This window comes from Aedes albopictus, chromosome 1 (assembly GCF_035046485.1).
Source record: "Aedes albopictus strain Foshan chromosome 1, AalbF5, whole genome shotgun sequence".
Classification (NCBI taxonomy): domain Eukaryota; kingdom Metazoa; phylum Arthropoda; class Insecta; order Diptera; family Culicidae; genus Aedes; species Aedes albopictus.
In genome coordinates, this window is record NC_085136.1 from 4,483,586 (window position 1) to 4,510,395 (window position 26,810).

Here is a 26,810-nt window from a genome sequence, read left to right on the forward strand (position 1 = left end):
AAAATCCTTCAGGGATTCTCTTAGAAATTAATCTAAATATTCTCAATACACTTCTCTAAGGATTCCTTTATTTTTTTATTTCTTTTAAAATGATTCATGGATTATGTTTTTAAATTTCACCCATCGGTGATTGTTGCAAGAAATCCTCTACAAATTCCTTCCAAAATCAAATTATTTTAAAAATTCTTCCAATTTTTTTCCAGATGTACCTTAAGAATTCAAGAAGAAGAATTTCCATAAAATTATTACTATTTTTTATACAATTTCCTTCAGAGTTTCCACAAACAATTTATCCAGAGTTCAGTTCAGAGTTTATTCAGAAATCCCACTAGAATTTTCTCCGGAAATTTTCGGAGAAACCACCATGGTATCCTCCAGAACTTTTCCAAAAAGTTTATACAGGTATCGTTAAAAAGTTATCTGAGGATTCCTCTTAAGAAGTTTAACTGAAGATTCCGTTAGAAAATCTTCAATGAATTCTCTAAAAACATTTTTCCAACGATCCTCTCAAAAACATTTTCATATATTCATTTGGAAATATTCTTCTTCCAACATATCTCTAAGGATTCATAAAAACCAATGGGGGATCATTAAGAAGTTTCTTGGAGGATTCTTTTAGAAAAAAAAACTTCTTTAATTTCTTCACAAATTCCTCCTTGATTTTTCTCAGAAATTCCATTAGAGGTTGGATTCTTTGAATATCTCCAGGAATAACTTTATAATTCTCATTAGTGATTTTTTTTTTCAAAATCTGTCACGGATTTTTTAAGAAATTTCTGCAGCGTATCTTTAGAAAACGTGCCAATAATTATTTTCCCTAGAGAACTCATCCAGAAAATTTCCAGGGATTCCTATACAAAATCATCCACAGATTCCTTAAATTCTTCCAAAGTTTCGGATAGAAATTCCTCCATGAATACCTTCAGATATCAACTGAAGAAATTTTCCAGAGAGCTCCTTTAGGAAATCTTCCATAAATTGCTTCCGATTCTGCTTCATAGATACCTTTAGTGTTACGATTTTTTTTATCAGAAAATCTACCTTTTTCAGAAATTTTTTAAAAGTTTCCTTCAATAATTTCTCTAGATATTCTTAAAAAAAAAACTCCTAAAAATCATTCAGAAGGTCCTGCGACGAATCTTTCGGAAAACTATCCACGGATTCATTAGCATTAGTACCTATTGCGGATTTTTAGAAAAATTTCCACTCTGCGGTAGCCGTCGAGTTCTACCGCAGCTGTCAAAGACCTACCGCAGGCTTGAAAATAATCCAATCATTGAAACTGAAGGCCAAATCAAAGTGAGCTTGCAAGGTGAATTGCACTGAAAACCATCAACAAACAATGATCATCGGCGTCGTATCCAAGGCACTCCAAGGCATCGCTAGAGTAGATCGATGATACATCAGTCTGACAGCTGAGGTAGCTTTTCGTTCTACCGCAAAACGGAAAGTTTTCTCTGAATCAGCAATATTAGCTACCAAAGCACAGAGATTTAGGGCTAATCACTGACTCTAAGACAGGATTGGCGCAATCCTCCAACGGCCGAGAGCTGTCCTGGCCACGTCCTTGCGACAGCTGAGGGATGAAAAGGAAGAAGTCCAAAAGAATTCGAGAAGTTCGAGGGTTCGACTGTTTGGATGTAACGATTGGTGGGGGTTCGGCTTTGCAGTCTAAAGTTCTCTAGAACGACCGTTTAGGATCCCAAGTAACATTTTTAGTTTTTTAATTACCTATAAGCTGTTGTTACAATCAAACCATTAAAACTTGTTTTAAAGCTTGGTCATCTTAACAGCTTTAATAAACCCGTGATAAAACCCTATAAAACCCGAAAGGGCCCACCCTACAGGAAGTTGTTAAAACCTTTCCTTAAAGCGATACATATGCTACTTGGTTTTGTGACATATTCTTGTAGTTTACTATACAGCATAGATAGGATCTGTTTCGTAGGTCTCAAAAATACCAACTAGCCGCTTTAAAGTTTTTAAAGCATCCTAATTGAGCTATTCAAACCATATTTAACTCTTTCAATCTGGCTGCAAAATCAACGCATGAAGTGGCAGTAAATTGCAATTTATTAATAATGAAAAAAAGATAATTATGTTGATCATCCATGTTAATAATATTTAGTAGCAAATTTTCATGGACAAAAACTCGTTTGCTATTACAAAGAAATTCATGCCAAAAAAAGTTTACCGATATAATGTGGTAAATTGTTTGTAAATAAGACAAAGCGCCACGTCATTTCGAAGTTTTTGGCGTATAAAAAATATCAATTTTAGTCTTGCCGGCAAAATCTATTATTGAAATGCCAACCAAGCATCAACATGGCGTACACTATTTGCAAGCAGGAATCGTTCATCGTGATGAAAAATGTAGATGCCGTCAAGCTAAATTCTCCTAGTTTTGTTTGAGTTTGTTAAAGATCAGTTAGCGTAAGTGCAACATGTTCTAGAGTAGCTGCTCTTTATAAATACGGTTCTAATACTAACATACACCCACTTATTCTTAATGCATAATTATGTACGCTACTAAAACACTGTTAGGCTTTAGCGAAATGTGGGTTAAGACTGAACGCTCTTAAGAACTCGTTGCTTGGCCAATAGCCGTCAAAGAAGTAAACAAACTGATCGTTTTGTATTTTCGTTAGTTCATTAGATGTGAGATTGTTTTATCTGCTGTTTGGTAAGTAATACTCATTATAAATCAGGATCTTATTTCATCGGCTGACGGTTGGGGTGAATACAATTCAGTCGCTGTGCGTTTCTGTGATGCCGGACCAACGGATAGCCACCATCACCCACCACCAACGAAGTGCTTCGGAATCCGGGCACGGCAAAGAAAACTTAATTTGCTCGCTTAGTCAGGAAAATTATGCCCGCCGGAGTTTTTTACGTTCTATTACGTTAACTTCAAATGAAATGAAGAATAACCTGGTTGATACTTATTTTGATTGTGTAGCATATTAAGTCTGTAAACCAAACGATGATGGCATTGCAGTAAGGATTTTATGCTGTTTTTAATGCATCCAGTGGTAATTCCAAAAAGGTTAATTATAACTTTATCACGACTTTATGCAATCTATCAGGTTTTAAGACCGATGAGATATGACATGTATACGGCCAAGTATACGGCTTTGAAAGAAATTCTAAGTTCAAGTTTTAATACGTACTTAACAGCTCGCTTACAATAACATTTTTGCTTGACAAAAAGCCAAATAGATAAGTTTTGTTCGATGGACTTCTAGATATCTACAAAAGGTTTTTAAGTTGCTTGTATCATTAAAGCTGCTTTACAATATAGACTGCTTCATTAAACCTAAATGGATTTACCAAATCCATGACAAAACCTTAATAAATAATGTCTAAGAGCAGAAAGCATAGAAATTGTTACTTGGGATTCGCACCAACAATTGCCGAATTGCCGAAACGTAGGGACGAATCCTAAACGGTCTTTCTAGAGAACTTTAGACTGCAAAGCCGAACCCCCACCAATCGTTGAATTCAAGAAGGAATTAAGTCCAAGGAATACGATTATTCAACGCCTTTAGGCACCAAAACGATAAGCAGGAACAAACCCACCTAGTTATGCGAATTCCAGTACTCTCGAGACGCAATTGTTTACTTCCATTTGCGTCTCCCGGCAATCTAGCAGCTTTATCAGAAAAACATTACACGGAAATCACGTGAAAACTTAGATGAATTCCGGCACTCCGATGGTATAAGATAAACTCTCACAACAATCGCGAGTTATCCCACTCAACACTACGTGGTCCGCTAAATCGTCAGGTAAGTAAGGAATAGCTCAAGAAATTTCTCTATCGATTCCTGGTAGAAACTTTCTACGGTGACTGTCATTTGAACTGTCATTCCATCGCAACTGCATACTGCGATCGAAGAGAAAACGGTTCATTGGGCGGTTCAGGCCAGCAATTTCCCATGCATCAGGATAGGCTGAGAAATCTCTTTTGAACTGCAAACAGCCCAATAGTGACATGGGTGTACACTAGGGTGTCCCAAAATAGAAAAAGTGTCAAAAAGTTAACTTGCTCACCCTTAGAATGATAGATTAGGGTCTTAGAAACAATAGTTTCATACATAAAAACTCAATCAAAAAATATTTAGAGGTTGCACGCATCGATTTTATGAAAAATGGACGATTTTTGGTATTTTTACCAAAAAAATGCTAATATGAGTTGAAAAATAGAAGAAATAAAAGTCATCAATCAAAGTAAATCATAGTTCTGGGTCCCGCAAACAAAGTTTGGAGGGAGTTTAGGTCGACAAAGCTGATTTTATATATTTGGCAAAGGGTAAAATATCAAGAAATCGCGATTTTTTTCACAAAATTTTTCAAAAATGCTCAATTTATAAGGATTTTGAAATTTTTCCTGTGATTTGCAATTCCCTTATTTTATAGCAAATTTTGTGTAGATTATTTCGGCTGAAGACAGTTTTGAGCTATCTCTTTCATGAGCTGAGATATCGGTATGATAATGATTACACAATCAATGAAAAAATCGTGTTTTCTTACGTTAATCGATTTTGTTCACTAGTTTCCATGGCTACCATGCAATTAAAACAACACACGACAAATGTTTGACATAATAGTACGTGCAAGTGAACATTTTTTAAGAATGTCAGGATTTATTGGGTTGCTTTGATCATTACTGATTCATACTGCATGACAGCAACAATATGTAAAGGCTTTGAGAGTTAATCATTGTTTTATATCTATATACATATGCTGAACATAACTTTTCACACCCGCTTTGTGAACACGAGAATATTTTTTTTCTTAGATTTTACCTGTTGATCAGATAACAGTAGTAAGCTACCGATTCAAAACTTGTAATTTTGATTGCAAATTATGTTTAACAAGTAAGCTGCGCAGCAGAAAGGTTTTAGCATTGACATTTCTTAGGTTAACACCTCTTGTAACATATTAGACCAGTCACAAAGTTATATTTATTTTTTTAAATAATAGTTGAACCTAAGCATCCTGATGCTTTCTAAAATCCAACCCTTGCTGCAAATATGTGCGCTAATGGTTTGTTTTTAAAATCAAATTATATAATAGTTCTCAATATTATGTAAATAATCTTCTTTAGTTAAAATTCGCGAAAAAAAAAGAAGAAAAAATATCTTAGTATTCGTAAAAACTCCTGCATTTCCATGCACATATTTAAATTTTTATGTCGATTGGCTGAAACTATAAAACTATATTTTTTCTTTCTTACAGTTTTTATTAGCTATTTTATTTTCATTTTAGTTGTTTTTTGTTTTGTCTATAACTCAGTTCAGAAACCTAATGTTAAAATGTGATGTTCGACAAACTTGTAGATTATTGTTTTTCCTACAATTATCACCAAAGATGCCATATTCAAACTCTTATATTTACGGCGTAAAAGTGTTAGTACTACCTACTCATACTAAACGTTCGGATTTTTCGATCGTTCAGTATGAGTAGGTATTACTAGCGCTGTCACGCCGCACATATGAGAGTAAGGATATGGCGTCCTTGGCAATAATTGTGGGGAAAACACTTATCTACAAGTTTGCCGAACATCTCATTTCACTATTATGCTTCTGAACTGAGTTATGGATAAATGAGTCAAATGATTGCCAGGTGATCGAAAACACCCTTGCATTTTAGTGGTTTTCAATGTTAGAGCAGTAGTTCTGGTATAACTAGAAAGAACCTATATGTTAGCTTAAAAAGAGTACCAACACCAATTTAAAAAGGTAAACATTGTTGAGCGATCTACACATCACTCAAAATATATCATAGAACTTCACACATGGGATTTGATTGTCTGACTTGCGATCACTTATATTATTAAAATTTCGCAACGAGTCACTTCTTGAGTCTTTCTTTGAATCAGTAAGCACAATCAATGTAAAATTATCAAAGTAACCTATTTTTTTCTGAAAATCTTAAAAAATGTGTACTTGCATAACATAACATGTCAAACATTTGTTATTTGCTTTTTTTTTGCATGGTAGCCATAGAAACTAATGAACAAAAACAAATAACATAAGAAAATCCGATTTTTCATTGATTGTGTTATCATTATTATGCCAATATCTCAACTCATGAAGAAGATAGCTCAAAACTGTCTTCAGCCGAAATAATCTACACAAAATTTGCTATAAAATAAGGAAATTGCGAATCACAGGAAAAATTTCAAAATCATTATAAATTGAGCATTTTTGAAAAATTTGGTGAAAAAAATCGCGATTTCTTGATATTTTACCCTTTGCCAAATATATAAAATCAGCTTTGTCGACCTAAACTCCCTCCAAACTTTGTTTGCGGGACCCAGAACTATGATTTACTTTGATTGATGACTTTTATTTCTTTTATTTTCCAATTCATATTAGCATTTTTTTGGTAAAAATACCAAAAATCGTCCATTTTTCATAAAATCGATGCGTGCAACCTCTAAATATTTTTTGATTGAGTTTTCATGTATGGAACTATTGTTTCTAAGACCCTAATCTATCATTCTAAGGGTGAGCAAGTTAACTTTTTGACACTTTTTCTATTTTGGGACACCCTAGTGTACACTGGAACCTCACTTTAGGTACACGGCAAAAACATTCTTGTGATATCATATCATTTTCGCTGCACATCAGTCACGTCGTAAAAGTGATGAACATCCTTTCCATCTAGCTATGAGTTCAATGACTATCTACGACTATTCTAAAACTCCCCAGACTATCGGAACTTCAAGCGTAACTAGTGACCTGTTGGAACTTTATCAATTACAAACGTCATCCATCTACAACGTCTTGAAGTCCTTCCGAAGCTCACTTGAAAGCCCCCTGAAACTCCCAGTAACTTCTCTGAAGCCCATGAAACGCTCTTGAACGCCTTCAAATGCCTCTGGAATCCCCTGAAGCTCACCTGAGACCCTGTGAAGTAACCTAAACCTCATTTGAACTCTCGAAGCACCCTTACATAGTTTGAACCGCCTTGAAACCCCGCTGTAACACCCCTGAATCCCCTGAATCCCTGTAAGACCCCTACAATCCACCCTGTAATTATCTGGATCGCCTTGTAACGTCGTGAAACGCCTCTCAACCCCTCCTGAAGTTCATCTGAGAGCCGGTGAGGACTGTCCGAAGACCCTTGCAAATTTCTTAAAAAGCTTCTGAAATGCCTCTGAAACTCCCTTGCTTGAATCTGTTGAGCGTTTAATTATGTTTTGAGCATTTGTAGTGCTCTGGCGTTAAACAGGCTCAATAAATGTAGCTTCAATTTGGTTTGGTTCGGATTGAGGGATAATCTGCTCATCAGAAACCCGAGCGAGAAGCCCAAGGTGTTAGGGATCACCTCTAACAGCCAATGGCCGGACTTCATCTTTGACCTACTAAACTATTTTCATTATCGCTAAGCCCTACGTCTCACCTAGATGGCATTGTTTCGGAGAGGGACTAGAGAAAATTTAACTTTATATCAGTTAAAGAGGCTAAGAAAGGGCCTTACTGGAACTTCGGGTATCGTTAAGATGCTATTCGGAACTTTGCCGGAACTTTCAACTTCCTACACACTCAGTTTTATTTCACGAGCTCGGCTGTGCGAATCTCGGTTTCTGAATTTTAACCGAGACTCAGCAAACAAGATAGTAGGTTGCTTGGCAACGAGGCGTGTTATACTGATTCTCGGCATTTATAAGCTGAGATCTCATGAAAATAATTAGCTGACTACTCGGCTGTGCAAAACTCGGCATTCGTGAACCGAGATTCGGCATTTAAAATTAAGTGTGTAGAAGTTCATTTCAGTAGCTTAATGCCGACTCCGAACTCTTGGACCACCTCCTAGCTAGCGTCAGAGCCAGCCACTCCTAGAGTTAACTGTAGCTCCGAGACAATTTGGGCGATAGTCGATGACACACCCTATGGACAAGATTGCCCAGAGTCGAGTCCCTTAAAACCCTTTGAAACACCCTGAAACACTCGGATGTGGTTTAAATTCTTTGAAATGCCTCTGAAACCCCCTAAAGCTCTCGTAAGAACCTGGGAAACTCCCGGAACACCGCCTGAAGAAACACTCTGAAATGTCGTAAAACTCCTCTCTAAATTCTTCTGATACTCATCTGCAGCCTCCTAATGCTTCCTTATACTGCCTGAAAGCCACCATGATTCTATTTACCTATAGGTAAGAAAAATATACACGCTAGACTCATTAACTTGCTTAGAGGATGTTCCGATGCAGTTGAACTTGTTATAAGGATAGACAAACAGATAGACTGAGGACAGTCTGGCCAGGAGTTCAGGGGTTTAACTCAGACGAAACTCAACAAGGAGTTCTGCAACGAAGCGCGATGCACGAGCATATATAAAGTACACAACAGCGATATGAGGCTTGGTACAAGTACATGGTGTTCAGCATCAAGTCAGCCATTTCAGTTGTACTGTACGTGAGTAGATGGTGCTCAGGTAGACTGAGAACTGAAACGGTAGAGAATTCTTAAGGCTTTCACGGAAATCGCAAAACAAGCTACAAGAATACTCATTCTAAGAAAAGCGGCAGGATCCGCAAAAGAAGAAAAACTATCAAAAGCGTGCAGATGGTGCATCGTGGAAACCAGCGAACAAAAAAAAAGCGGAAGAAGGTGAAACAAATGATAATGAAAGCGAACAAGAAGGAAGGGTCAGGACAATGCCCTTATCGTCGAAGCGAGCGACAAAACAGCGCTACTCATGGAGGTAAGAGAGCACCTGGAGCTAAAGTAGTTAAACGAGAACTTGAATTGATGAAAGATCCAGAGTTTGGAGAAGCGAAGCACACATCAGAATTCTCTCACAGGTGGCGGTGGTCGAGTACAAGGATCTGGATGAGATCACAACAGAAAGTAGGCTGTGGCCTACACTGACCGATCAGTGCAATCTGAATGTAGCTACACATATGCAAATTCGATTAAGGAAGGCGTTTGAAGGTGCCCAGATGGCGGCTATCCGTCTATCCGTCTATAATATACAGTGGTTGCCGATAACAAGCTGATAACGACCACTAACAGAGCGTTCACGATGAAGACACTTGATCTGCAGCGGTTAAAAAACAAGGATCATAGCAGGCTATTTAGCTTGTAGCGGGTTGAGAAGACTCTAGCGAAAGTCATGGAACGAGTCTGAGAACACCGTAGAGCCACCGAAATTTTCGCTCAGATATAAGAGTCAGGAGAATTGAAAGTCCCGAAAAATGGATATGATAAGTAGAAGCGTGCCAGCAATTGAAGAGATTATAGATTTCACAAGTCAGCAGTCGAAGAATTAAGAGAATAAACAAAAGAAGAATGACCAGAACAAGAAATACAACCATCAGCCTTCTTAGAAAAGAACGACAAAACAACGAATGCTGCGCTTCTCAATAAAGCGAAGAATTTGGACAAGAACGTGGGGAAGACAGTCTTGTTAGATATCACAGTCATTGACACCTTTTCGTCGATATTCTGCTGCCTTTGTTTTCGACATTCGTAACACAAGCAATCAAACTACCGTACGAAATAAAAATGTCAAATGAAAGCACTTGACCACGATTTGCGTCTTCGGGAAACGGTTCGGCTTTTGTTATTCCTGTCTTCTTCCACAATGAGAGCTGTGTTGGCCATATTTGTGTCGTATTCAATTCAACTAGCAAGAATCAACTAATATTAACACTCATAATCGGAATTCGTTGAAATCCATGCGGAAAGCTAGAATTAGACAAATGTCGTCGTGTCAGACGATATCGATTTGACTCATTTTTATGTTTATTGATCTTCGTCGTACCGCTCGTGTTGTGTGTAAAAGGTAACGGTAGCGCATGAATGTAACAAAGCAAGCTGACACCCGACTGTGACACCGAAATGAAGGTAGTGAAAAGTGTCTAATGTTTACAAGACTGGAGGAAGACCAGGCGCACTAAAAAGGAGAGGTGCTAGTCAAGCTCAAGAAGGATCCACCGATGTAGAGTTCGGCGTTCAGGAAGCTACATGAGAACTCCGTATGGAAATACCTAGACGGTGGCAATTCAACAACCAGCAGCTAACAAACTAGTGATAACACCCGGATAAAAACTAACCATAGGGTGATTGGTGAAAACTATTCCTGTACCATACAGTGTACCAGCTACAATAATGTATATTGTAATGAAATGGTTCGCTAAAAGCTTCGCACATTGTAGCTACCATACATTTACATTCGATTTTTATGTAACAATATATTATACTGTTTTTCTTACGTTTGAACCATTCACTTTTCCGAAATATTTTTTTCCATGCATTTTTAATTATTTATTCAGTTTTAGATTTTTTCCGTGCTTTGTTTTGTTGATGTTTGTGACTTTTTTGATGCAAAGGAAAAGAAAGAAAAAAGTTTAAACATCAATTTGAAGTTAATAAAATGTTTATAGAGACGAACCAGCCAAGGGCTGGAAGTCCCCAAGCAACCAAAAGTTCGGATAAAATAGCATGTTTGGGCTTAATCAGCTATTCGAAGATATATGAATAGCATTCTATTCAGCTCACTTTTTAAGTAATTAACCGAACTTCAGTTCACAAAAAGTACACTTGTGTCGCTGAAAGGAACGCTATTCAGCTTAAAAATAAACTTCGAAAAAATGGAAAAAAAAAATTGTTCTGGCAGCACTTCACGAGCGCCGGTTACCACACAGCATGATTTGGACGATGAGGCAGCGTGCGTAAGTGTCGGTTGACAGGTGTCAGAATGACAGTAGCGATGACAAGAGAAGGAGAGAGAGACGGATAGCCGTCAAATGTATGCGATGTAAATAAAAACAAGAAAGGAAGAAATTGAATTAGTTTGATACCATTTGCAATTGTGGATAATCGGTAGAAAATAGAGGAATAGTTCGAAAGTTTGTTCGGCGATTAGAAAAGAAGTTAGATTTTTGGTTGGAGTAGAAATAGTTCCGCGAGTGACTAGTGAGCATATTGTCAGATTTGGTCAGACGATCACAAGCGAAATTATATTTCCGAGCCGTGGACGAAAATTGAGTGGTTGAGGAGCTTGAGGCCCGACGGGACGAGACAGGTTGGACAGCAAGCGGACTTGAGAAACCAGGTAAATGAGTTGAAATAGTTAGAGAAATGGAGGTAAACAAATGTTGACAACAGATACAGAATACGCACGACGAGGACGAGACTTCCAACACAGTGGTCCAAAACCGAATTTCTATAGGACAAAATTCGTAAGTTTATTTTATATAACTAATTGATGTGGACTCAAACACAAATGTATTGATTCATTAGGTTGTTGCGTTGTCTGTAAAGGAAGGTAGAAGGAAAGCCAGTGAAGGAGAAAGACAAACTAAAATTGTAAGTGTGCTCATTAGAAATAAGAAAAATGCTTAATTGTATGACTATTGACGGTACATTAAATTCATTACTTACAGTTTGATCTGCCACAATAAAAGGCCGATTCACAAAAATTGTTTGCGCCGATTTTGATCCGAACAAAATCAAAAATTTTAAATCGGATTCTTCGGAATGGCTTCCTCACCCTCCAAGACCGAGCAATGTTTGTTCTGCTCGATGTCGGAGTCGATGTCTGAGGACGTAAACTGGGTCCAATGTGGGAAGTGTCAACACTGGGCACATTTTTCTTGCGCTGGTGTTGATCAAGGGGTTGTCAACAGTGATTGGCGGTGCCCACAGTGTCTCCCAAGTAGTGCGCAGCAGCTGAAAGTTCCGGATGCAGCGGCCAAGAAGCGGAGCAAGAAGTCCGGCCAAAGAAGCGATGGAGGGTCCGACCTGGGAGCTGGCTCTGACGTGGATCCGATTGAGAAGCAGTTGGAAGAGGAGCAGCTCGCCAAGGAGAAGGCCTTTGCAAAGCAGATGGCGGCGCGGAAGAAGCTACTTGCTCGGCAGAAGGCGTGGAAGGAAGAACAGCAGAGGCAAGAACAGGAGATGCGTGAGCTGGAACTCCAGGTTCAACGCGAAATGGAGGAGCAGCAGTTGGAGCACGAACAGAAGTTACTGGACGCCCAACTGGCAGCAGAGCAAGCATTTGTGAAGAAGCGGGAAGCGATTCGGAGGCAGTTTACGAGCAGCGTCAACCGAGTCAACGCGCTGAAAGGCCAAGAAAGCGCTGTTGGCGAAGCTTCGGAGGACCATCCGAAGAAGAGAGTGAAGGAGTGGCTGAAGGATCAGTCGGCGGCAGTCGTCAAGCCGTCGACCGCGGATTTTCGGGGAGCGTACCCAAAAGGAGACGAACTATTCGGAGCGGGATGCTCGACGCAAGTTGGCAAGCCAAAGCCGATGTCGAAAGTGCCGGTGATCACGGAATTCGAAGCTGGCACAAGTGAGGACAGCGACAGTGATGGCGACAGCAGCAGCGACGAGTCGTTTAAAGACGTTCGTGCGGAGAGCAGCCGGCGTGGCAGTCTGCGGAGGAGCAGAGTTGTTGACGGGCCGGGGCCAAGAGTTGGCCGAATCTACGAAGAGCAGCTAGATGATCGAGCGGAAAGCAGCCGGCATAGCAGTCTGCGGAGAAGCAGAGGTGCTGAAGGGCCAGGGCCAAGCGTTGGTCGGATCTCCAGGGAGCAACTAGCTGCTCGAAAAGCAGTGTCGCAACACCTTCCAAAGTTTCGGGGAGAAGCAGAAGTCTGGCCGCTGTTCATTAGCAGCTTCGAATACACGACGGCGGCGTGCGGATTTTCAAATCTGGAGAACCTGAAGCGGTTGCAGGACTGCTTACAAGGCGACGCACTCGAGGCAGTAAGAAGCAGGCTGGTTTTACCGGACTCAGTACCAGACGTGATAACCGATCTACGGAATCTGTTCGGGAAGCCGGAGAAGCTGCTGAAGACGCTGCTGACGAAGGTGAGAAACGCTCCAGCGCCGAGAGCCGATCGGCTGGAAACCTTCATAAGTTTCGGCATCACCGTAAAGCAATTATGTGATCATCTCGAAGCGGCACAGCTCAGCGACCACCTCAATAACCCGATGCTAGTGCAGGAGCTGGTCGACAAATTGCCGCCGAGCTACAAGCTGGATTGGGTCCGGTATAAGCGCGGCAGAGTAGACAGTCCGCTGAGGATGTTCACTCGATTCACAACCGACATCGTTTCCGACGTCTCCGAGGTGACGGAGTTCTCTACACTGTCGGTGAACGAGCGGGTGCGGCCTGGAAGAGAGAATCCCCGGAAGAAGGAGTTTGTGCATGTGCACGAATCAGAGAAGAGGCAGAATGAAGGTTCTCGCAGCGAGGTGACCAGCCGGCCATGTTGGATTTGTAGGCGAACGGATCATCTCATCCGTAATTGTGATGAGTTTAGGAAAATGAACATCGCGGAGCGGCTACGAGAAGTCGAGAAGCAGAAACTCTGCGGAATCTGCTTGAACAAACACAGCGGAAGTCGGTGTTCGTCGAAGATCCGGTGTATGATGCGGAATTGCCAGGGATCTCATCATCCTTTGTTGCACCGGGTGGAAGAGTCAGTGCAGCTGCAAGAAGCGAAGTCAGACTGCAAGGTGATTTTCCGGATGATGCAAGTGACACTTCACGTCGGCAAGCGGCAGTACGACACCGTCGCGTTTCTGGACGAAGGTTCGTCGGCGACGCTGGTGGATGATGCAGTGGCAAAACGGCTGAAGGCAGGAGGAACACTCGAGCCGCTGATAGTCACGTGGACCGGCAATATCAACCGGTTTGAGAACGAGTCTCGGACCGTAGAGATTTCCATGTCGGCGAAGGGCTCGAAGGAAAAGTATCCGCTGTTCAATACGCGAACGGTATCAGAGTTGCAGCTGCCCAAACAGAACATTCGGTACGCAGAGGTGGTCAAGCGATACTCACATCTCGCGGGAGTGCCGGCAAAGGACTTTCCCTCAGGTGTGCCTACGATCCTCATCGGACTGGATAATCTGCATCTGTTCGCGCCGCTGGAGTCACGGGTTGGAAAGCCGAATGAGCCGATCGCCGTTCGGTCGAAGATGGGCTGGACGATTTACGGTTCCGAAAAGCGGAGACCGATGGTGCAGACGTACCTGAACCTTCACTCCGTCGCACCAGTGAGCAATCAGGAGCTCCATGACATGATGCGGGAGCAATACGTGTTGGAAGAAGCGCCGAATACATCGTTCGCCGTACCAGAGCCATCGGAAGAGAAGCGGGCTCGACAGATATTCGAGTCGACGACGAAGCGAGTGGGCAATCGTTTTGAAACGGGTCTTCTGTGGCGAAGCGACGAAAGGCGATTTCCCGACAGTTACCCTATGGCCGACCGAAGGATGAAGGCACTTGATCGAAAGTTGGAGCGAAGCCCAGCGCTGAAGGAGAACGTGTGTCGGCAGATAGAGGAATACCAGTCGAAGGGATACGCTCACAAAGCAACTGAGGTGGAGCTGGCGGAAACACCACAGGGAACTGCGTGGTATCTGCCGCTGAACGTCGTGGTGAACCCTAGGAAACCGGGCAAAGTCCGCTTGGTTTGGGACGCTGCTGCGTCGGTGAACGGGATCTCCTTGAATTCCGAGCTGCTTAAAGGTCCGGATATGTTGGTTCCGCTGCCACGAGTGATCTGCCATTTCCGAGAACGTCCGATCGCCTTCGGTGGTGACATCCAGGAAATGTACCACCAAATTCGCATCAGATCGGAGGACAAGCAGGCGCAGCGGTTTCTCTTCAGGGCGACCAGTGACGAAGCTCCGCAGGTATACGTTATGGACGTAGCGACTTTCGGCTCAACGTGTTCACCCAGTTCAGCACAGTACGTGAAGAATCTGAACGCCGAGCAGTATTCGGAACAGTATCCGGAAGCGGCCGTAGCGATAGTCAAGCGTCACTACGTCGACGACTATTACGATAGCGTGGACACTGTGGAAGAAGCGATCCAGAGAGCTAGTGAGGTGAAATACGTTCACTCCCGCGGTGGCTTTCACATCAGGAACTGGGTTTCGAATTCAGAGGCGGTCCTGGAGGAACTCGGGGAGCGAAGCAGGGAAACAGCAGTTCATTTTAGCCTGGACAAGAGCACGGAGTACGAACGGGTGCTGGGAATCGTATGGGATACGGTCGAAGACACTTTCTGCTTTGCCACCGCGTCGAAACCAGAGTATTCAACCGTCCTTCGAGGAGGAGTACGCCCGACCAAACGAATCGTGCTCAGTATCGTGATGGCGCAGTTCGACCCTATGGGATTCCTGGCGCCAGTAACAATACTAGGAAAGATGCTGATCCAAGATCTTTGGCGGACAGGCTGTCAGTGGGACGACGTGGTCGACGATGCGGCGTTCAACAAATGGAAACGGTGGACGAACATTCTGGCCGAAGTTCGAGCATTCAAGCTTCCACGGAGCTACTTTGGCAGTGCACGGTCGGAAGAGATCCAGGACGTGCAGCTGCATATATTTGCGGATGCGAGCGAGACAGCGTACGGATGCGTGGCGTATTTCCGAGCCATGGTACGAGGAGAAGTGATGTGCGCGCTAGTGACCAGTCGTGCAAAGGTGGCGCCGTTGAAGCAGCTGTCGATTCCGCGACTGGAACTTCTGGCAGCGGTGCTTGCTGCACGGATGTCGCAAACGGTGCGTGAAAACCACAATTTTGTCATCACCAAGGTGGCGTTCTGGGTGGATGAAGAGGTCGTGCTTTCCTGGATTCGATCTGATCAGCGTCGGTATAAGCAGTTCGTCGGTTTCCGCATCGGAGAGATCCTGAGCCTGACGAGACTGGCAGACTGGCGATGGGTGCCCACGAAGCTGAATGTAGCTGATCAGCTGACAAAGTGGGGTAAGGATCCGGATACAAAGCCAAGCAGCGCTTGGGTGAGAGGACAGCAGTTTCTGTACGAGAGCGAGGAAGATTGGCCGAGGAAGAATATGCCACCGGCGAACACGACGGAGGAGTTACGGGTGCATCTACTGCTGCATGATGTGAAGGTTCCTGCGGTGCTTGTGGACGCAAACCGATTCTCGAAGTGGACGATCCTGGTACGGACGATCGCGTGCGTGTTCCGGTTCGTGTCGAACTGCAGACGAAAGAAGGAAAGGCTGCCGACTGAAACGCTGCGAGCAACGAGTGGCCAGCTGAAGGTGCGGATGGCATCCACAGGAGCATCAGTTCGCATACCATTGAAACAAGAGGAGTATGAGAAGGCGGAGCGGTGTCTTTTAAAAGTAGCGCAGTCGGAGAGCTTCATCGACGAGCTGAAAGTGCTGTTGAAGAACAAAGACCGATCGGTGGACCGATGGATGGCGATCGAGAGGTCCAGTCCGCTGTACAAGCTGACTCCGATGATCGATGAGGATGGATTAATTCGGATCGAAGGCCGAACCGAGAGGGCGGAATTTCTACCGTTCGACCTACGATTTCCGGTGATTCTACCGGACAACCATCGGATTACGCAGCTGATCGTTCAGCATTACCACGAGCGGAGTGGCCATGGATACCGTCAGGCGGTGAAGAACGAATTGCGGCAGCTGTTCTACATTCTCCACGTCGATGCTGTAGTCCGGAAAGTGGCAGCTTCCTGTGTATGGTGCAAGGTACATCGATGTCGTCCGGAAACTCCAAGAATGGCGGCACTGCCAGTGCAGCGACTAACGCCGAATCTACGGCCGTTCAGCTACGTCGGAGTCGATTACCTGGGGCCGTTCGACGTGACCATAGGGCGCAGAACGGAGAAGAGGTGGATCGCACTGTTCACCTGCATGGTAACACGCGCAGTGCATTTGGAGGTGGCGTTTGGACTAACGACGCAGTCTTGTTTGATGGCGATACACCGGTTCATCGGCCGCCGTGGCTGGCCGGTCGAGTTTTTCTCGGACAACGGGACGAATCTCAGAGGAGCCAGCAAGGAAGTGGTGGAGTCTGTGCAGGGCATCAGCGATGACTGTGCAGACCAACTGACGAACGCGAGGACGAAGTGGACGTTCAACCCCCCGGCCGCACCGCACATGGGTGGCGTTTGGGAGCGGTTGGTACGTTCTGTGAAGGAAGCGCTTACAGCGCTCGATGACGGAAGAAGGCTAACGGACGAGATTCTGCAGACGGCGATCGTTGAGGCGGAGGACATCATCAACTCCCGTCCGTTGACATACTTGTCGCAGGAGTCCGTAGAAGCAGAAGCACTCACTCCGAACCATTTTCTGAGAGGTGCATCTCCGAACCAACCGTGCGTGACACGGCCATCTCCCCAACCGGCGGAGGCCCTTCGGGACGCGTTCCAGCGTTCACAGCAGTTAGCCAGCGTAATTTGGGAACGATGGATTAAGGAGTACGTGCCATCGTTGAACCAGAGGACAAAGTGGTTCGGCGAATCGAGGCCATTGCGAGTTGGAGAGGTAGTGTACGTCGTCGAGGGTGCTAACCGGAAGTGCTGGATCCGTGGAGTAGTTGAAGAGGTCATCGCGTCCGGCGACGGAAGAATCCGTCAAGCGTGGGTGCGTACCAGCACTGGAAGGTACAAGCGAGCAACAGTGAAGCTGGCCAGGATGGAGATAGACTGTGGTAACCCTGAGCCGGATGAGGCCTCCGGGACAGAGTTACGGGCCGGGGAATGTTCTGGCAGCACTTCACGAGCGCCGGTTACCACACAGCATGATTTGGACGATGAGGCAGCGTGCGTAAGTGTCGGTTGACAGGTGTCAGAATGACAGTAGCGATGACAAGAGAAGGAGAGAGAGACGGATAGCCGTCAAATGTATGCGATGTAAATAAAAACAAGAAAGGAAGAAATTGAATTAGTTTGATACCATTTGCAATTGTGGATAATCGGTAGAAAATAGAGGAATAGTTCGAAAGTTTGTTCGGCGATTAGAAAAGAAGTTAGATTTTTGGTTGGAGTAGAAATAGTTCCGCGAGTGACTAGTGAGCATATTGTCAGATTTGGTCAGACGATCACAAGCGAAATTATATTTCCGAGCCGTGGACGAAAATTGAGTGGTTGAGGAGCTTGAGGCCCGACGGGACGAGACAGGTTGGACAGCAAGCGGACTTGAGAAACCAGGTAAATGAGTTGAAATAGTTAGAGAAATGGAGGTAAACAAATGTTGACAACAGATACAGAATACGCACGACGAGGACGAGACTTCCAACACAGTGGTCCAAAACCGAATTTCTATAGGACAAAATTCGTAAGTTTATTTTATATAACTAATTGATGTGGACTCAAACACAAATGTATTGATTCATTAGGTTGTTGCGTTGTCTGTAAAGGAAGGTAGAAGGAAAGCCAGTGAAGGAGAAAGACAAACTAAAATTGTAAGTGTGCTCATTAGAAATAAGAAAAATGCTTAATTGTATGACTATTGACGGTACATTAAATTCATTACTTACAGTTTGATCTGCCACAATAAAAGGCCGATTCACAAAAATTGTTTGCGCCGATTTTGATCCGAACAAATGCTGTGACGGGTTTCGTCTCATAAAATTGTGTAGTGAAACTGGCAACACTGAAAATCATATTTCGTTGGAGATATAATAGGTTCTCTACAATAGCAATTGAATAATAGTTTCAGCAAAGAAAGTACTCAAGGCGCACGATGTGTTGGGAAGCTGCTCCTTCGTGAATTACATGAAATACTAGAATGTAAGTTTGTAAATAGTAATAAGTTGTAGTTTATGTTTAAATATAATATATTTCAGCATTGAAGCTGATCGAAAAGGATCTGCTGTCAATAGGTGTTTTTATTCCGGAGGAAACTGTCTCAACAAACTTCAATGATTCTATTCATTGTTGGTTTCATGCAATGGAGGGATCGAAGCAAAGGTTGAAGTTGTTAGAAGAACGGCGTCAACTGCGGAGGATCCAGTATGAGGAAAGTGAAAGGCGCATTGAAGAGGAATATCAACGGAGATTGGAAGAGATTGAGGAAGCTTACGAAAAGGCTGTCCAAAGGATAGATTTGGTTTTCTGTGCGAGAAAAGAAGCAATTGAGGGACAATTTGGTGGCGCAAATAATCGCACTACATTAGGACGACAGAATGTAGTGGATTGTACCCCGTCCACGTCCGCCTTCAATAGCAACACGAATAGCAGTGCAGTAATAGTTGATCGCCAATCCCTAAAACAATGTGCAAGTGTTAGAGTGACGGAGCAATTCACTGTTTCTGCTACCATTCAACGCGGTATTAAAATCGGTTCAGAAACAACCAACGGTAATTGTGTATGCTCAGATCGACTCAATGTGAAGAAATGGATCGCTGCTCGTCTTCCAAACAAATCAGCAAAAGTGAGCAGCCAGCTGATTCAATACGTGGATATGGAAAAACACGCTTATTGTCGGTTAAGCCGCCGGTCTGCATTATTTGGTACCAACAATAGATCCAGAATGCTCGTGTGTGAATTTAGATGTTCCGTACACTTTGTGGTTTTTGATCCGGGTGGAAGAAATGGAAACAAATTTCTGTCGATCAAATCGACTCGTTTAGATCGTTTAGATATCGGTAGCTACAATGAAAGTATTGACAGGTCTGACTATACAACGAAATGATAGAGATCTGCTCGTTAGTGGTTGTGCGAATTTATAGCGTAGACAGTAATTCCATGGTAAATTGGAAAACTGAATGATTCACCTTGTTACCTGTTTCACCGGGGGGAGAATGCTGTGACGGGTTTCGTCTCATAAAATTGTGTAGTGAAACTGGCAACACTGAAAATCATATTTCGTTGGAGATATAATAGGTTCTCTACAATAGCAATTGAATAATAGTTTCAGCAAAGAAAGTACTCAAGGCGCACGATGTGTTGGGAAGCTGCTCCTTCGTGAATTACATGAAATACTAGAATGTAAGTTTGTAAATAGTAATAAGTTGTAGTTTATGTTTAAATATAATATATTTCAGCATTGAAGCTGATCGAAAAGGATCTGCTGTCAATAGGTGTTTTTATTCCGGAGGAAACTGTCTCAACAAAAATGTTTAGTCCTCAAAAGTGATTTATTATTGAGAACCATTAGTTCATGTGGAATCCAAATTGACTAATACCTTGAAATAATGTTTGATGTTTTTTACTTACTGAGATTTGAACTCGGGATCTCCTCGTTGAAAGTCGGTGCCTAACCACTACTCCATGTATGTGTTGTTATGCACTGTGGGATTTTACTCAATGTGCTGATATCATATAGTAGAGCTCAATCAGGTTCGAGTGTGAACTTTCCCTGAACTTGGAATAGTTTTTGAAGTCGAAAGTTCGAAAGAAGTTCACGTGGAACTTCTTGTGAACTTACGCAGTTTGACATTCTCAGTTTGTTGTGATTCGCAGTGCAAAGCAATAAATTAAGGCCAGTGTATCGACTTCAAGAAAAGATTATAAGTTTTCAGCTTGGTTTTCAGTGAATACGATTGCGTCGATTACCGGTGCGCTGCAGTGACAAGTGAGACGGGTGTGAAAACATCCAGCAAAGCTGGAAAATTTTTGTGCGCAGTCGAAAAACCCCCGGCGGCATCCTGGGGGGAACAGTTTTCCGCTGCGGGGGCAGCCTTTGAGCCACACAATACGGATCCTTTGCGTTGATTACAAGTAAGTACGTTCAAATATTATAGTGGAACAAAGTGTACTTGTGAAATTAACACAAGCTGTGGCTGCTGGGCTCGATTTCCGAGTGATTTAATTGAATGAGAACTTCTCCCCGGCCCCGCTGTCGCCGAAGTTCAAGTGAAGTTCACTTTTGGTACGGTTAATATTTATCCGAACTTTCAGTAGTAAGTTCAAAACAAGTTCGAAACAAGTTCGGAATGGATGATTTCAAGTTGTTGGAATATGTTCAAATGAACTATATTTGAATTTTAAAGGCACGCAAAAGTTCAACATGAGTTCGGTTAATATTTGATTGAACTCTGTTTTAAAGTTCAACATAAGTTCTTTTTGAACCTTTTTTCGACTTTAATGTCGTTTTGAAGAGAAGTCAAAAGCTTGTACATGTACTTCCAAGTTCATAAACAATACAAGAGTAACTTTTTTGGAGAATTAAGTTCAACGAAACCTGGAATTGAACCGAACTTGAACTTCTGAGTTCGTTCTTCAAGCGGAATCCGAACTTTTGGTTGCTTGGGTCTCTTTAATAAAGTCAAATCAATCAATCAAATAAATAAAATGTTTAAATAAGTAGTAAACCAGATGTCTTAAGAACTGCAACTCCAAGAGATATGGCGGGCTAGGTATGTAGAGTGCGATGAGAGGAATACGATTGACGAACTTTATCTTTGACGTAGAGCCATCTTTAAAATATGGTCTGGACTGGACTGAATACTGAAAGAAATTATAATATAGGTTCGTCTGCGGGTTCGCTTTTTAACCTTACTTATACTTGAATCAAACTTGATAGTTTTCTCATGAGTTGTTATGTATTTCCCCGTGTATTTCAAACTTTAGTCAAACTGGAGCCTCAACATTGCAATAACGGTTAAGCACGCTGTAATGATACTTATGTACCTCGTCACCCACTTCATGCAACTACATTAGTGGTCTAATAATACTTAGCGCGCTCGGCATATTTCCATCATGCCGCTCAAAGTGTTGCCACAAATAATGCTTAGTTTGCGAAACCCGGTTATCTGGCTGGTGGGGCATGGGAACCTAAGCTTCAACTGTTAATGCAATCAGAGACTACTCAGACCTCGACTCAGACATAGACGTGGGCGACGAGGGCGATCCAATATATGAAGGGTTATCCAAAACGCTCTGGAGAATTCCCAAAGCGCATTCTCATAGGGTAGCGAACCACATGGGCAGCGGCCGGTATTTTGGACACTCTTCGCTATAACTCAGTCAATTCCAAACCAATTGACTTGAAATTTTGTACACGGCTAGATACTATACGTATCTCATCGCGTTCCAAAAATTATGTCAATTGGTTCAGAATTGGCTGAGTTGTAGCAGAAAAGTGCCCAAAATAGGATCCCTGCCGAGATGGTTCCATTTCCCTAATGCTAGTAAGCCTAAGATGCCATTAACAGGAGGAAAATGACAAGATAATATAACATTATATGGTTTATGTAATGTAAAACAATACAACATAACAAAAGAAAACCATTCCAAAACCATTTAATCAAATGTATAACCAGTAGTGAAACTAAAAATAAAAACAATATATTTACGGTACATTTTATTGTTTGAAACATGTATACGTGTACCATACAATGTACAATGTAGGGGAGACTGGGGAGACTTGATCCCTTTTTCTTAATTTGCCTGTAACTTTAAGAAAAAACACAAAACTAGATCCATTTTTCGTACAGAATGGCAGGTAAACATCTATTGCAAGCTTATACACAACAGAAGGACTTTAAATTATTGTTATTGTTTTCAAAACTGAGTTTTTATGGAGGCATGTCTTATGATGTATTTTTCAAAAATGGGTCACAATTGATCCCCTTTTGAGCACATGGTTATTTTAAAGGGAAAATAACTCCAGAAGCTTCCTATTCATTTTCTTTTCAAGTTTTCTTGCATTTTTGATGAATACGGTGTTTTTGAAATTATAAGATTTACTTAAATTGTTAAGGATATGCCGTATTTTGAAAATGGGGAGACTTGATCCCCCTTTTGATGGTGTGTAATAAAATAATAATTATCTGACACGTTTTATCATTGAATATACTAGAATTCCGAGTAAATTGAGGCTTCCAAATAGAATTTTATTTTTCACATGTATAATGTGTGTGTAATCCTCGAGGGATCAAGTCTCCCCATGTCACTGTTGTGTACACTAAGCTACATTTTTTGAAATATTTATATAACAGCCTCATTTGGACAAATACGTTTGATAGTATGTTGTTTATACTATGTGCTGTGAAATTTTGACATGATTTGGTTCAATTTTCACAAAGTTATTGAGATTTTTCGGAATCGCCTAGAAGATTTCTGAAGGACTGAAAACAATCCATCATCCATTAAAAAATAATGCAATACATAAATAAAATCAATTATAGCCAAAACATTGTCGTCTGTCCAGATGTTGTTTTGGAAAAAATATGCCAAAAGAAAACTGTTTTTGATTCCGAGAAAATATGGGGGGAACAAGTCTCCCCAGGGATCAAGTCTCCTCAGTCTCCCCTACGGTATATTAAAACCCATGTATCAGTATTTATAACAATTCATTTACAATATAATGTATGGTTTTGCAAAAAAATATATATGGAGAAAAATATTTTTTTTTATATTGTTACGATACTTAACAACCCGTATAGTATATTGTAAAAATCTTATTTACAATTTACTGTATGGTGTCTGCATTACATTTTATTGTTTTTGTATTTTTATTTTTACAGTGGTGTCTATTGTAAAAATATGGTTTTAAATAGTACTGTTACAATACAACGTTCGGTTTTTCTACTGTATTTTTTATTCGGGCAGGCAACTCATAAACTCACATAGCAAAGGCGCCATCCACAAATTACGTAACGCTCTAGGATGAGGGGGGGAGTATGACCGAGCGTTACGGTCCATACAAAAAATTTCGGGTTTTCATACAAAAAAGCGTTACGGTGGGGAGGAGGGGGTAAAAAAATGTTGATTTCAGCGTTACGTAATAAATGGATGCTGCCAAATTGAAAGTCAAATGCGCTATATCGCCTGCTGTCCTGTGATCATTCTCTTTATCACAGCTTTATTCAGTACATCTTATATCTCACAGAGTTTAGTAGTATTTTTTATGCAATTCAGTATCATAATATACATTTCATATAACTCATTTCGATATCATAATGGCCTATTTTTCCGAACTGGTTCATTATGCAACTGAAATGAGTTGCATAATGAAAAATAGTTGTATAATGTTCATAATGCAACTCATTTGAGTTGCATTATGAACATTATGCAACTCAAATGAGTTGCATTATGAAAAAATCATTGCATAAAATTTTGTATGGAACTCGTTGCAAAACTCGATTTTTTGCAACTCGTTACATAAATAACTATTATGTTATCCAATCTTTTCCAGTATAACTCATGCTAAGTCGAATATGAAATAAAAATGGATGAAGAATACATTGGGCTGCTTTCCTGTTGCTCTCGTCGAACCATTACTGAATTAGGCATGAAGTTTGGGAATATGTCTGCTCTACGTTCGACTTCTGTTGATTATTCATTATAGGGTTTGTTAGTTCTTAGGTCATTCTGACAGTTTTGCATAAATAAGACAAAGATAGCCATGAGAAACAAGCCACGTCAATTTGTATTATTTTATTTCCAAGTCCCTTTGGAATTGACAGCTTCAATTCCCAGCAGATTACTTGGTTTACTTTCGATGTTAGCACTTGTTCTATGATTCTTTCCGCTAATTAAACCCATGGCAAACGATATTTCCAAAAACCGGGAACGAAAGCAAACTGTGCAAAAACTGTCACCACGATCATAATGTCATAATGTTCGTCTGGCACCATAATCCATGGACGGGGCGGCCATCGTAGCAACCCGCCAGACTACAACAGAACGGGTCCCGGGCCCGGCTATGAACGCCTACGGCCTTCGTCGACGAAACGGCCGCCGCATCAATGAAGTCCGTACGTGTAACTAAGCAGGCCGGTCGGCTAGCCAGTCAGAGCCAGCCCAGCCGACATTATTACTTTTGGTGGAAATCGTAAAACTCATGAACCGGCAAACCACACATCACATCGTATCGCACGCTGATGTTCTCCTCCTGGTCTGGATTCGTTTCAGCGAGGAGCGATCGTCATCGGCGTCAATTGCGGCGGTGGCCGGCGCGGCGATTCCCGGGAAAGACCTCCGCCGTGAGGAATCAAAAATCTATTCGGTCGTTAAAAGGAAGGTGAGGTGAAATTCCTTCTGGTTTTAACTGAAGTCGTTCGTACAATCGTAGTGTGCGGTTTTCTTTTATTGTTTTCAAGCGGCCGGTGCGAATCCAGACGGGCACCCACAACATAAGGGTTTTATGGCCGTCGCCGTCGTATCGAGGAATGTCCGATTTGAAGATCGTTTTGTGATCACCATGCAGAGGCGGACTTAGTGGACAGGGTATTACACTCGCAAATGTCAGGGTTGGCCCCTATTTATGAAATATTTGAATACGCCCATGATCAAAGTAATCCAACGGATTGTTTAACATCATCGTAAAATTGTAGTTTCGTTGTTGAAGCCGAATCGGAATCAGGAAATTTGTAAATTTGGTTGTTTAGATTGGTGGTAATTTTTTGAGTTTTTGGTGATTGTTCAGCAAAATTTGTGTTTACAGATCAGGGTCACTCGCTTCCAGTTTGTTTAAAACAACAAAGTCGAATGAGAAAACTTAAACTTCCCGGCGCAGCGACTCCGACCAATCCTAGTATGCGCAGAAATATCGGCGAGTGTGTACGGAAGCCAGCAAGAACCAGCAGCCGGAAGCTCATTAATCATTCTGGAGCTGGCGTTCCGTTTCACTTTCTGGCTGGCTGGATGACCGATGGCAACGGCAACGTTCTTCCTGTTGCAGTCTGCGTCATCATCATCAGCTTCATCGTAGTAGTCGTTGACGTCGTTTTTTTAATAAACCAACAAGTCAGCTGAGTTTATTGGGTGGTTAGCTAGCAGAGAGAGGATGCATCGTGCATCCAAGTATGCGCTGCGTTGTGGCGGCAGGCGGCACCCACTTCCTGTTCACAGCCATCTGCGATTCGCGTGCCGGCAAACACGGCGATCACGTGCTAAATTTCCATCGTTTCAGGGTGGTGCCCACTCGATTCGATAGAAAATTCTATTTCCTTCCTCCCCGTGTCCAAGGCCCCGTGTACTGCGAGGCAATTAGATACCGAAAATTATTCCGGCTCCAAACCATTCTCCCAGCTTGGATTATGTATTTGCTTTATGGCGTCGTAAAAGTGCTAAAAGGCTGTGCAAATGTGATTATGGTTTCTGGTTCAGAGCAACTGACCTACCGCCTGCTACGATTCCAAAAACCCACCACCTACCGAGCGAAAACCCGGCTAAATTGATGATTAAACTTTCATAAATATTCAACTTATTGCATGTTTTAATTTAGCATCTCAGGCAACAAACGGAAAACGGTCCAATCGCGTTGGTTCATTCATTCTGGCCGGATAACCGCCAGTTCCAACAGGGAAAAGTAATCACAGAACCGTGCAGACTGAATGTTAGAAACTGGGAACTGGAGGAGGGAAGCGCACCACCGAAGTTGTTGATCGCACTCGTAGAATTTTAATGCGATTTGGCAAACTGAGTAATAGTGGACGCGTTTGAGGCAATCAGTCAGGTGGACTGAACTGCGCTAGCTGACTGGCTGGTTTCGGACAGTCAGTCGTTGACATCGTCTTTCTTCTACTGGATGATCAATGAATGATAATCAACTGAACGAACAAGGAGGCGAGGAATATTAATGTTAGATTGACTGCGATGAAATTTGTGACAAGGCTTTATCATCTGTTTAAACATGAAACGATTGCTCCGTTTGAATCGTGCTGAATCACCTGAAGTTTCACAATCACTAACATTATTATCATTTCAATGATAATAATTATCATTGAGAATGCTAGCACTGAAGAGATGAAACGGATCCTAGTCCTATCTTTTTGGAAACGTAAACGAAAACTATCGTCCTGACGAACTCAGACGAGAGTTCGGTTAAAAAAAAACTGAAAGACGAGTCGTAACGACCGTCGAATAGGACTGATTTTCACCTAGAAAATTCAAAGACGCGTCGTGACGACCGCCGCATGAGATTGATTTTCGGTTAGACAATCTGAAAACGCGTCGGGGACGAGACGGAATTTCGGTTAGACGACGGTCAAAGGCGCCTCGTGACGACCGTCATACGACACTGATTTTCGGTTAAAATAGTCGGAGATGTGTTGTGATGACCGTCAAGTAAAATTTACTTTTGGGTAGGAAATGGCAAAATGCGTCTTAA

At 42.2% G+C, this 26,810-nt stretch overlaps 2 protein-coding genes across 2 annotated transcripts in view; one reads left to right on the forward strand and one right to left on the reverse strand.

Moving 5' to 3' along the window:
* LOC109397824 (tRNA dimethylallyltransferase) overlaps positions 1-26,810 on the reverse strand; it is a 523,805-nt gene that overhangs the window by 160,876 nt on the left and 336,119 nt on the right. The window lies entirely within an intron of this gene.
* Positions 10,623-18,346, forward strand: LOC109416565 (uncharacterized). The gene is made up of 5 exons (XM_062844401.1): positions 10,623-11,067; positions 11,121-11,194; positions 11,256-17,956; positions 18,010-18,083; positions 18,145-18,346. Exon 3 carries the CDS (start codon positions 11,493-11,495, stop codon positions 17,586-17,588), a length of 6,096 nt encoding a protein of 2,031 aa, XP_062700385.1. The 5' UTR covers positions 10,623-11,067; positions 11,121-11,194; positions 11,256-11,492; the 3' UTR covers positions 17,589-17,956; positions 18,010-18,083; positions 18,145-18,346.